The following is a 13,818-nucleotide window of genomic DNA, read 5'->3' as shown; positions in this document are numbered from 1 at the left end:
AACTAATACTTCGTTCAAACACCTGTCTATTTGGGTAAGAGTATATCTGCTTGGTAATACTTTCACACTTTTCCTTGCAAAAATGTTCTAGATCCAGCAAATTGTGAGGTTATCTGCTGTGCACAACCCTTTTCAGGTAACCCCATAGACATTCAATGGGATTTAGGTTTGGGCTCTGGCTGGGCCATTCCAGAATATTAATCTTCTTTTGGTGAAGCCATTTCTTTGTTGATTTCAGACATTGTTATGCTGAAAGGTGAAATTCCTCTTCATTTCTTCTGCTTCCTAGTAAATGCCTAAAGATTTTGTGTCAAAATCAGTTTGTTTCATGATTCATCCACCTTGACTAATGGCTTTGTTCAGGATGAAGAAGAGTAGCCCAAAACAATGGTGCTTCACTATGGGTATAGTGTTCTTTTGGAGATGTGCTGTGTTGTTTTTGTCCCAAACAAACCTTTTGAAATTACGGCCAAATAGTTCAACCTTTGTCTCATTAGACCATAACACATTTTTTTTAAAACATCTCTTCATGTGAAAAGATTTCTGCCTTGGTATCCTACCCCATAGTCCAGACATGAAGGATATGGGAGATGGTTCTCACATGTACTTGCCAAGAAGTCCTGTAGCTCCTTTAATGTTGTCATAGATCTCTTGGCAGCATCCATGACCAGTTTTCTCCTTATCGTCTCATCAATTTTGGTAGAACCTCCTGTTCTTGATAATGGTACAGTTGTGCCATATTTTTCCCACTTGTTGATGATTGTCCTCACTATGATCCATTATATATCTTATGCCTTGGATATTCTTTCATATCCTTTTCCTGATTGATACCTTTCAACTATGAGATCTCACTCAAGTTTTGAAAGTTCTTTGTGGACCATGGCTTTTTCAGTTGGATGCAACTGAGATGATGTCAGGATAATCTACAGAAACAGCTGATTTGGAGGCAATCAGAGTCACTTTAATTGATGACAGTTTGAATACTAACTACTATTTGACTTAAGAATGAATTTGGTTGGTTGATTCTGAACACAGTCACATCCTTAATTAGGTAATAGGGTGTGCATACTTGTGCAACTAGATTTTTGTAAGTTTTTATGTTTCATTGCTTCCCCTAAATAACTTTTGATTTATTTTCACCTCTGTATACGTTGCACTTTCACAATAAAGTTGGGAAAAGGTCTGACATGAATTATCTTGGTTTCATTTCTCTCTATTATATAAAAAAAAACTTGGGACGAGACGAGGCCTGTTCAGAGAGACGAGACGAGACGTGACGTGACGTGACATTCTCAGAAAGACACTTTAATGTCGCGTGAGATTAGACTTTGTGCCAAGAGATTTAATCACGCCCGAGGCCAGAAAAAGACAAAGAGTAGATGACAAAGTAGAAAGTCGTAAAGAATTCAAAAACGTTGGCGCGATACACATGCAGAGCACGTTAGAGATAATGGAAGTAGGAAAATTCGAAAGTCTCAAAAAATGATAGTAAAGATCACATTAGCGCAAACAAATGCGAAGCGAACAGCAAGCAAAGCCCCCTAGTTTTTTAAATCACAAAAACATGCCATATTAACTGGAGTGTGTAGACTTTTTATATCCACTGTATAAAGTATTTAAACAGAAATACATAAATTAATGCATCTCAGTGTTTAATTATTACATTAAAGCCACTGCAATCTCTCAACTTATTGCAACAAACTAGCCATGCATAGCACAGGTTTAACTTAACTTGGTTTCTAAAAATCAGTTTAGTTGAATAGTTTCAGACTTTATCAGAAAAGCAGACAGGATTTAATGTTATCTGCAAACATCACCCTGAACTCCCACTTCTTTTAGTTTGATGCCCAGCCTCTCATGTGGCGCCTTATTAAATGCTTTCCATGTTAGTAAAACACAACCTCCCTCTTCTGAACCCATACTGACAATTTTATAAATTGCCTGTTCTTACCATGTGTTGCTCAATATTACCCTTAATAATTCCTTCCATTAATTTTCCTGTGATGCAAGTTAAGCTTACTGGTCTATAGTTCCTTGGATCTGCCCTGTCATTCCTTTTATATAACAGGATAATATTTGCCATTTTTCCAGTCCTTCAGAATTTCTCCAGTGTGTAGTGACTTCTTAAAAAATATGTGTCAAGGGTTTACATACGTATGTACTCGCTAACCTTCTTAAGGACTCAAGAGTAAATATTATCTGGTCAATGAGTGTTTTATTATATAGTAGATTATTATCCTTTTTGTTGTTTCTAAATGCTATTTCTTTTCAAGAATTACACAGTTTTTTTTGGTAGTAACTGTGCTGTCATTAAACCACTGAAGCCTGAAGCTTGATTACAGTTTGATTTCTGTAAACAAAATAAGGCAATGTTTGCACTACAGCTCAATTCTTATTTTTTCACTATTATGTAATGCAGATCTGATATTTTTATAGAAGTATGGTTAGCAAAAAAATGACATGGAATCTTTTCAGAAAAGATTTACACTACTTCTTCAACAACTGTTTTGCATCCAAACCCACCACATTGTGTTCTCATGAGTCCTGTCTTCCGATCTATCCATGCATTTCAAAACACAGATCTGGCAGCAGTGATAACTGCACTCAAAAAAGTGTTTGTAATGTTCTGTTTACTGTTTCTCTTCCTTGTTATCCTGAGCTGATGAATTCTCAGACATCTGGCAGTGAAATGATGTGAAGTAGTGCAGCAACAAGCATTTGTTAGATCACATCTATCTGGCAAAATTTTCTTTATTTATTTTACTCATGCAGGCAACATTCAAGATATATAAAGTATCTGTACACACTCATATCAGATTTGGATCACTTGCTAAGCAGTCAAAAGTCCGAATAGAGCCACTTTTAGCTACAATACAGTTGTTCAGACAATAACTTTTTCATCAACAAAAACTTTAAATGCAACACTAAAAACACTAAGTATGATAACATTAAGTTTTGCAAATGCTTTTTTCAGGCTATGAGACCATAATCTGCTTTTGTAGAGAAGGGCCATGAATTTTGTGCTCTACCAGCGATTATCACTACTTTTAAGAGTGTATATGAGGCAATCAGCAAGCAATAGTCACCCAGAGAATATAATCTGAAATACAGTCTCCATTATTGAATGGGGTGTTAAGATAATTTTTTGGTTGCTGTCGCTTCATACGCCAGAGCACTGGGTTCAAGTACCACCCTCTAGGCAGCCCCGTGTTCCTCCCACATACAAAGAATGTACTTACCTGGCAGCTTTAAATTGGCCACATATGAGTGACTGTGGATGTATGTGAGGTTTCTCTGCCAGGAATTGGCACCTTGCTTGTGACTGGGGTCATTTCCACCCTTTGTGCCTTTATTGCAGCATTCCTTCAACTTTTTATTTCTCACGACCTAATCGTGCTCTTCATATCACCTCCAAGACTCCGTCCATGACAACCATCAGATCTTGGTCCCCACTTGGAGAACTGCTGCTGAGAGTTAAAGCTTGCCAGTCATAGCAGAGCAATGTTGACTACTTAAACTGCCTATGGGGATCCATGGGAAAAGGAACATGACTCTTTACCACTAAATACAACAGTGAGTCATGGCCTTGTGTGACCCAAAAGCCAGCAGCCTGTTAGCCAAAATTTAAGAAACTATGTTCTACTGGATTAAGTAGGTTTCAGAATGGACAGATGATATTGATAATGGGATAGGGCACAAAATCGATCAAGGAAACAAGCTGGATCAAATGTTTAGTCAATGCTTAAGTGAGAGCCTAGCTTGATCTTCAGTTTCCTGTCCAGTACTTTCTTAATTCAAGGCAATCAAAATGCATCCCTATTTGTCTAATTCCATTTTTCAGTTTTGCAGAGAATATTTTAAATGTATTTAAATTCACCAGGGGGCTTTGCCCCCTGCTCGCTTCGCTCACCAATCCCCCATCCTGCGTTATGTGCCAGTCACTTTGCGTTTCTGCCGCTCACGTCCTGTATGTGGATTTCACTTTCACCAAACAACAAATCTTTTAATTCTCGCGGATATGCCTCTTCATTGGGAAGAAACACTACTTTTTCCTGATGGCAACACAAATTAGACGATCTATAAGTCTCTGAGCGAGTAATATTTCACAGAGTAATAATTTCCGTTTGTTTGCGCTAATGTGATCTTTACTATCACTTTTTTGAGACTTTTGAATTTTAGTACTTTCAGCTTGTGTATCGTGCCAACATTTTTGAACTTCTTTACGACATTCTACTTTGTCATCTACTCTTGGTCATTTATTTTTTTGGCCCCGGGCGTGGTTAAATCTCTTGGCACATAGTCTCATATCGCCGGACGTGAAAGTGTCCCTCTGAGAAAGTCACATCTCGTCCCAGGCTAAAAAGTCTCGTCTCGTCCCAATATTTTTTTTTATATAATAGAGAGATATTGCCAGCTTCAGCTTTGTAAGCTGTAAACACAGAAGGGTTACAGTAATCATTTTTTTTCTGAGCATCAGTTCTTCATTTCTAGTAAGTACCAATTCTTGACCTTGCAACGGAAAATTTACCAAATGTGCTCAGTAAAATAAAAGAAAAAGAAAGAAACTGCACAATTCAATTCAGTAGTTTTCAATTTTTAAGAGAGAGGGCACAATACAAGATTAATGTGCAGCTGCCTCGGCCATATGAGCAAAATCATCAATGTCTCCAGCTGTGTTCACCAAATTCTACAGTCAAATTTATCCTCACTATTTTCATAACATCCTGGCATGGGGTCTGATCACCTCAAGACTGCCAAACCTACAGAAGGTTGTGAGTTCAATCTAAATATACTGTAACTGACACACAGCTGCCATCTGTTTAAAACATAAATAACACCTTTTTCAATAGAAAGGCTAACAATATTACCAAAGAACTCTGTGATCCTGCACAGCTACTTTTCTTTTTCCTTTATTCTAGAAAGCTATAAACAGCCATTACCATTAAATTGTTAGATTCAGGGAGCGTTCTTATCCACAAGACATTGCCCTACATAGCAACCAGTCATAACTGACTACTGCATGCATCTTTGCTGTGTATGTTGTCTTTACTGTCAGTGTTTCTTTTCACGGTTGTTTGTATTATATTATTGTCTTTCTGTGGGAGACATGCAAGTAAGAATTCCATTGTACATGTACTGTACAATACTGTATATAAATATGAACGTAAATATTTAATTCTCCCCGTGTCTGCGTGGGTTTCCTCCCACAGTCCAAAGACATGCAGGTTAGGTGGATTGGTGATTCTAAATTGGCCTAGTGTTTGCTTGGTGTATGGGTGTGTTTGTGTGTGTCCTGCGGTGGGTTGGCACACTGCCCAGGATTGGTTCCTGCCTTGTGCCCTGTGTTGGCTGGGATTGGCTCCAGCAGACCCCCGTGACCCTGTGTTCAGATTCAGCGGGTTGGAAAATGGATGGATGGATATTTAATTCACAGGAAAAAAACTACACAGCGACAATGACCAGGTCAAGACTTAAACACAGCCTTCTGGATCAATGAGGCAGCCTCAACAATCACTCCATCATCATGTTCAGTTAGATGATAACTATAAATTGTGGATGTGTGCAGATGTGTGCACGAGTGCTCCTAGTGATAGGCCAGTGTCCTGTCCAGAGATGGTACCTGCTTTATGTCTGATGCTGCTGGGAAAAGTGGTGGCCCACCATGACCCAATAATTACATTATTTAGGTTTGGGTAAGTGATGCAGGAATGTAAAAATAATACTTATTTTGCTCATTAACTAATTGTTAACAGTGTGTATTACCATGGCACCAATGCATCTGAATGTATTATAAACCCAAATGATATAATGACACCAATTCAGACAAACAATACTAACAGTAGTAATTCTCACATTTGTGGAAAATAGTTGTTGTTGTGGAATAGCATAGACACTGTTAGGTCAGGTTATTTATAGACGCTGAAAGACTGTGTTGCATTGACATCTATTTTTTATATTAATTTCAGCCCTATCTCCTTCAGAGAGTATTCTTTTGATGAAAGTGTGGTAGCTGGGGCTTGTTTGTTTTGCTTCCATGTACGGTAATAATGTCTGTTGTATTGTGTGACAGGTAACACCAAGTGGCACATGTTTCAGAATGCTGTCAGGGAAAAACTAGTAGACGCAAAAGATGTGAAAGACCTTTTGGAGAAAGTTTGCCTTCTCCTTGGCATTGAGCAGGTACAGTATTTGGTTTGCCAAAATGAGTTGTATTTTAATATTAAAGCATTTATTATAATATTTTGCTGGAACTTCATTTTAATATTAAAACATACAGTATATTATACTATTTTGCTGGAATGGCAATTTAATATTAAAGCATTTATCATACTACTTGCTGCAAATAAATGTCCTTTAAAAGACTGAACTATCACATATTATGGGTATGAAAACAAAAATCATATGAAGTCAAGTCATATTTATTTATATAGCACATTTAAAAGACAACCAATATTGTTGCACAATAAAATCAATTAAGATAAGCATTTAAACAAAATAAAAGAGAAGAGTAAAAGGACATCTTTTAAAAAGAATGAAATGACTAACAGATTAAGAAAGCAGTAAGTCTGAGTAGGCAATCGGGTCTTTTGTGTTTAGCTGCAACAGTTCCGACTTTGCAATTTGTGTTTGCCATGAAGAAATTTAACAATTAATAATCGGTCTGGGGCTGCACGGTGGCGTAGTGGGTAGCGCTGCTGCCTCGCAGTAAAGAGAAGTGCGTTCGCTTTCCAGGTCCTCTCTGCATGGAGTTTGCATGTTCTCCCCATGTCCGTGTGGGTTTTCTCCGGGTACTCCGGTTTCCTCCCCACAGTCCAAAGACATGTAGGTTAGGTGCATTGGCGATTCTAAATTGTCCCTAGTGTATGCTTGGTGTGTGTGTGTGCCCTGCGGTGGGCTGGCGCCCTGCCCGGGGTTTGTTTCCTGCCTTGCGCCCTGTGTTGGCTGGGGTTGGCTCCAGCAGACCCCCGTGACCCTGTAGTTAGGATATAGCGGATTGGATAATGGATGGATGGATAATCGGTCTGAATTTTACTACCCAGGGACAGAGGGATGTCTTGTCTTGGTATACTTAAAAACTGATTAGCGTAGATTTGTAACAATTAAACAATCGATCCGTATTTTATAGAGCACCATTAATAGCATGCACCTCCACAAGATAACAATACGCCATTAAATGAGCAACTCAATAATACAAAAGAAGCACAGAAAAAACGAGCCAGTCCTAGACAACAGGGAACCTTGGAGGTTTGTGCTGAACAGTCTATTATAAAGCAAATTAAATTGATAATGTGGTCACTGCTTTTTGCTTGAATCAAGAAATCTGCAAAGGATGACCATTAAAATTTTGGTTAATCAAAAAGTAATAAGAGCAAGAGTAAGTATTTCAGTGTACAGTGACCAGTATTATAAATTTTATAATATTTGAGTGGTGGCTCTGAGGCTAGGTATGTGCGCCGGCAATTGGATGGTTGCCAGTTCGAATCCCGTAAATGCCAGAAGTGACTCTACTCCTTTGGGCCCTTAAGCAAGGCCATTAACCTGCAATTGCTTTGACCTGGGCAAGTCTTCCAACTTACAGGGTAAACTTGGGGGTTGGTGGCAGGATTGGCACGCCGGCCACATTAAAAAGAAAAATAAAAAACCTCACACTGTTCCAGTGTGTTGCTGAGGTGTCACACGCTGCATTCAGGTCCCAATCCAGGTGGTTCGTTGTGTGATTGGTACACATGCTGCCAACCTCCCTCTTGGCATAGTGTGGTTTTGGTATTGCACCTTTACTTTTCTTTAATCGTCAAAACAAATAATTAGTCTAAAATTAGTTGAAGTTATCAATATTTATCCGTGAATGTTTGTTGAAAACCAAGCATTGCACTAGCAGGCATTCAGGGCTACAGTTGACCAGGATTCTGCCATGGTGGATCTGTGGTCACTAATAGGCTTGCTGTCAAACCAATATTATAGAAGAGCACTAAGGGATTACAAGAAATGGTGGTGTCTCAGGACCTTTGTGTTGTCGATAGACCATCAGCTAAAGCAATGCAGACAATGAGGTTGATGTGGTTATTTTCTGGAAACATCACCTAGACTTCGGTAATTGAAATAGTTAAAATGCATTCATCAACACTGTATGGAAAGAACTTTTTTTTTTTTTTTTTTTGAAAGAAAACCTGCTAATAAAAATATAAATAATGATGCTCCCAGAATCGGTTCAGGTACCGTTCTGTCATTATCTGCATAAAGTGGACATAAAGATGGATGGACTACACACACAAACCTTATTTGTTGATACTCATGTAAAGTAATTAAGTACACCTAATATAACATTAATATAATTTACTTAAAATTGCATTGGCATTTAGAGCAAAGGCTATGTATAATCTTTTTTTTTTTTTTTTTTTTTAATTCTAGCAACAAAAAACTGAACAAACAGCAATAATGAGAGCAACTAATTCCACTTCCTGGCTGGGATACTTCTTCAATTCCCCTGTGTTCCATGACGTTGTTTTTAAGGTCCAAGGTAAATGCAATAATGCAATACCTACTGCATACCAGATTTTTGAATATTTTGACTAGAGAGGCTATTTATTATTTTTGTAGAATCGATGGTTAAAATTGATGATTATATAGTGTTAAACATGTGTTTGTTCAAGAACATCAAGTTCTTGTAAACTTCTAGCTACAAGAGGGTCCTTATTGCCTTTTATTTTTGTGTTTTTGGTTCTCGGTGTGATCTCACTTAAAAACTATAATTTTGCTGTTGAATGATCACCAAGTAACTAGGTAACCTTGCAAATTCAAGAATTACATTTATATTTGATAAACTATACAACAATAATAGATTGCTACTCATCTATTTTTTTAATTTATGGTTTTTGTTTATTCTAAAATTTTTCTTTAACTTATATGATCATGGGTGAATTAAAACATAATTTTTAAATTACTAGCTGTGTGTGGTCTTTGGGACAAAAAGCAACCTGACGATTCCCAATAAGTTTTACTATATTGTTAAACTTACAGAGACATCAGCCAAGTGGGCCAGGACAGGTCTATTTTGTATGAGACAGACGTGCAGTCGAGTGCAGCTGTGGCACAAATTGAGCAGGGCAGCCAGCTTCTGCATCTTCCGTAGAATTTACACCAACTCCAATGGGGCATTAGCAGTGCAGTCTGCTCCATACATGCACACACACACACACACAGGTCTTTCGTTTGTATATGTCTAATAGTATTGTATCATAGGTTCGTTATTGCCAGTCATTGTCATCCACAACATTTGAAGGATCTCTGCAATTTATACTATACAGCCTATAGCGTTTGATCCCATAAAAAGGACAACTGAAGAAAGGAAAAAATGTATTACAGGAACAGGACAGGACCGATCAGGATAGGACAGATAATAGCTCTAGGAACGATGGCACTTCTAATATAAAATGTGAACTAAGGAGGCATGGTTAAGCACTGTTGCACTCCAACTTATGAATATAGGACACTCGTAATTTGATTCACAAATAATATAGTAACTTACTTTTATTGAAGGTAAACAGACTTTATAGAGATAAGTAAGGATAAGGGCATTCATTACATTAAATGAAAAAGGATAATTCAATAGTGAACAAGCCCCATCATATAAATCAGTACAAGTTTAATAATAAATTAAGCAGAAATATTAAATGAAAAAGTAAGTGAAATGTTAACAAAGTAATGTAGTACTAGAAAGGTACAGAAAACCCCAAATTAAAAACAATACCACCATTTTGTTTTTTTTATTACCAGAAGTAAACATCAGGTGTTTTCTTTGACATGTAACACTCGCCCCTTATTGCGTTGACATGCTTGGGACTTTAAGCTCCCCTTATTGCTTTGATATGGTGCTTAGTGCCGGTGCACCTGGGATTCAGCTATGAAGAGTGATGAGGTGGTGCAAACTACATCATGATCAGGAGGTTCATGCGCTCCTCCTCTGACCCCTTATTGCTTCTACACGCTCTGGACTTCATGGGGGACCCCTCCCCTTTATTGCTTCAAAGTGATTGTGACTTCACAGGGTTCAATTATCGGTTCAATTACAAGTTTTAGAACCGTCCATAGTGTGGCATGGGGAGGCAACTGTGAAGAGTGATGTGGGGATTCGTCCCATATTGCTTCAATGCACTCACAACTTCACTGGGTATCCCTCCCTCTTATTGCTTCAAAGTAATTACAACCTCAAACTAGTGGAGTTGCATTGCTTCTAGTTTTGAAACATGGAGCAAGCATGTGAAAACTTGAATTTAAAGTAGACATTATATTTAATCACTAAATGTCATTGCCCTTTTTTATTAGGAATGTGCACAAGAAACCAGGATTAAAGTATTTCAACAACTAGTGTTCAAGTAGTGTAACACTGTTTAGTTACCTGAAGTAATTAATACACAGAGGCGGACAATACAATTAGTCATAACTGGAGAAAGCCGAGGAAGTTCAGAAGCTTCAGAAAAATGTTTTTAATGAAAAAACTCATCAGGAAGAGTTCCAATACCCATCTGCAGGTTTACTGTTTATGAGATGTCTAACATAGATACTGGATAAACAGTCCTATCTATCTATCTATCTATCTATCTATCTATCTATCTATCTATCTATCTATCTATCTATCTATCTATCTATCTATCTATCTATCTATCTATCTATCTATCTATCTATCTATCTATCTATCTATCTATCTATCTATCTATCTATCTATCTATCTATCTATCTATCTATCTGTAACCCAAACAAGCATTGTTTTATTAGTAAGAGATCTGTACATTCAGATAAATTCTAGATTCTGCAAATCACAAATGTAGCTTACTACTACTACTACAATATATATATTATACAATAAATATATACAATATACAATACTATATACTTCTTTCTTATGTTCTGTAAGTGCCTTGAGCATGGGAAAGGTGCTATATAAATAAAATGTATTATTATTATTATTACAACAACTGAATAATAACAATAGCAGGTGGTGTGGCATAGTGGTTAAGACTTTGGGCTTCAGTCCATGAGGTTGTGGGATCAGATCCTGCTGCTAACACTGTGTGATCATGAACAACTCACAACTGGAAAAAACAAACAAAATGCAAGTCTCCATGGATAAAGGCATCAGCCAGTTAAATAAATAATGTAGTTTACTACAAAATGTAGCTTACTGCTTAGCTTTGTTGATTTACACATGGCAAAAATAGGAGTTTTAATTAAGAGTCATCATGGGATCAGATGAGGGAGGTAATGTTTTACTAACATCTTGGAATTCTATGAGGAAGCAACAAAAGGATATAATCAAAGTGGAGCATATGATATTATTTACCTTCATTTTCAAAAAACATCTGATAAGGTGCCACATTAGAGGTTGGGCATCAAACTAAAGAAAGTGGAAGTTCAGGTTATTGTTTGTACATATGTGCAGAATTGGCTCAGACACAGGAACCAGAGGGTTATGGTGTGAGGAATCTTAACAGAATTGGCTGACGTTAAAAATGGTGTCCCACAGGGGCCAGTGCTAGGTCCGCTGCAATTTTTAATACAGTAGACCCCCGTGAAGTCACGGTTCAGAGTTCGCAGCCTCAGTCATTTGCAGATTTTTCCTTAGAACCTATCTAATAATTGTTAGCGGAAACTGCAAATATCCTCTGCAATTTTTATGGCTTTTTTCGTGGCAATACAGTACTGTACTATAGAGAGAACAAGAAGCAACTGCAGAGGAAAACGCAGCTTGGGATGGTGAAAATAGCCAATAGAATTTGAAACTGCAACTCCCAGCAGTCCCTGTAGTGGCTCCGATTGGTCTTCTGCTGAGGGTGCTGGGGCTGTTGGGGTCAAAGGATGTCAGCACGGCTTTTAAAAAGGGGGCCGGTGACCAAAAGCAAAAAAAAGTTTTTGTAATTTGTGTTTCAAGTTCCTGTCTGTCTGCCTTCTGTTGGGTTACCTGTACTTATTCGTTTTGTCCTGGATCGTTTCGTGGTTGGGGTCTGAATTGTCTGCCGTCTGCCTGTGTACATGAGGACTGTAAGTGGATTCATGGCCATCCTGTGAAAAAAGGAGCACTCCTGAACCCGTCCACCCATCTTCACCATTTCAGGAACTAGTGGTAGGACTATCTTTACATTCCCATTCAACGTGCGGATCTCTGGACTATCTATTTTCATCATTACATTTCATCCGTTGCCTTTTTTCATGATATACTGTGTGTTTTCGTTGTGCTTTGTTGTATTTAATGTGTAATCGCCATAGTTTTCATTTGTTTTCATTATATTCTTTATTTGTTGTTTGATTACCAGTTTGCTTTGTTTTTGTCTCTGTTTGTGTGTGCGGGTCGGGCCAAGGCTGGGTGCATCCCTGGAATCTGCACCATAAAAATAAATGAATCACCATCTTCTCGACGGTGTGAATCTTTGTGTCACCGGACCGCTACAGCGTTATTCATTTCTCCTTGCTGCTGATTGACTGTGATGCATCTCCAGCTGAGTGTGCTTGTGTTTTCCGTTTTGTTCCTCTGAACCCTTAAACCGCCACAACCGGTTATAGTCGTTTCCCAGTGCCATTTGCGAGCACGCAGGAGCTGATCAGTCAGTGCCGTACATTCGTTGAGCAGCCAGCTAATGACACCTGCCAGCCCCTTATGAGCAGGGGGGCTGAACGCACCCCTAGAAGACACAGACGCTCCTTAAAAAATGCTGATCGACTACTTTCTCATTGCTCCCTTACTTGCTGGGCTTACTTACGGCTGCTCTGTCATGTGATATGCTTCTCACGCAACGCTACGCATACTTAAAAGCCTGAACAGCACTTGTCTTTTTTTGGCTGATTGCTTTGTTTCTCTCTCCTCCCCCAGACATCCTCTGCTGTTGTTGCAGGCCTCGCTCCCTTTGTGCTCTCCTATGATGTTTGCCTATTCTTTAATCAAGAACTAACTGCATACTGAGCTCGTTTAACTTCTGAAAGAGACATGTTTGTTTGAAGTGTTTGAATAAAGTTCCTGTCTCTACAATCTCCTGTGTTTCTGTGCAATTCTGTTACCCAAGCGTGACATCCTGCAGCCTCACTGTCTCTGGGATTGAGCCGCTGCACTATAGCCTGCCAGCATCAGCGTTTACCTCTGTGTGCTTGCATGCTGCCTGTTCAAACGCAGTTGGCTCTGTGATTTCATCAATGGCGTCAGTTACACCTTGTATATATTGTTCCAGTAGCTTTTTTAAATAGTTTTTACAGTTCATTAGCAGTGTGTAAAATGATCAGTGTTGCAGTAATTGTGATGCTCTTTGCATGAAAAAAATTAAAAATTTCACCTTTTCTTTGTGACTTGTGATGTTTACTTAGAGTGCAGCAAAAAAGTATTCGACGTCCAGGGATGCATTAACCCCCAAGTATGTGGCAGTTTAAGGCTTAAAGCCCCAAGATGCCACCGAAACGCCCTGCACCTTCTAAGGCTTCTGGCAATGAAAATACGCTTGCATAAATTACTGTACATATAGCGGTAACATCGGTATTTTACATTCTAGCACTGCGGGTGATATATCAGTACAATACTGTACAGTATACGGGTTTAACTTTACATTCTTTTTTTTAGGTAATGTATTAAGCTGAGTTTGAAATTAAATGAAAGTGTTTTAGGGGCATATTTAGGGTTTAAACTATAAAAATAGGCATTTTTTTAACCACATCCAAAATTTGCGGTTTTTCACAATTCGTGGGTGCTCTAGGAACATAAGCCCTGCGAATTTTTGGGGTGTACTGTATACGTAAATGATTTGGATAGATCAGATAAAATACATATCTACATGCGTGTGT

General features: G+C 38.3%; 1 protein-coding gene across 1 annotated transcript in view; it reads left to right on the top strand.

Annotated features, from left to right (window-relative positions):
• The window catches only part of rhobtb3 (Rho related BTB domain containing 3), a 110,862-nt gene that overhangs the window by 77,283 nt on the left and 19,761 nt on the right, over positions 1-13,818 (top strand). The window contains exons 7-8 of the mRNA XM_028804772.2: positions 6,071-6,180; positions 8,410-8,518. Of these exons, the coding sequence (XP_028660605.1) occupies positions 6,071-6,180; positions 8,410-8,518 (219 nt within the window). The remainder of the gene's footprint in view (positions 1-6,070; positions 6,181-8,409; positions 8,519-13,818) is intronic.

The sequence above is a fragment of the Erpetoichthys calabaricus genome, chromosome 7 (genome assembly GCF_900747795.2).
Source record: "Erpetoichthys calabaricus chromosome 7, fErpCal1.3, whole genome shotgun sequence".
Lineage (NCBI taxonomy): Eukaryota > Metazoa > Chordata > Cladistia > Polypteriformes > Polypteridae > Erpetoichthys > Erpetoichthys calabaricus.
This window is presented reverse-complemented; position numbering and strand designations above follow the sequence as displayed.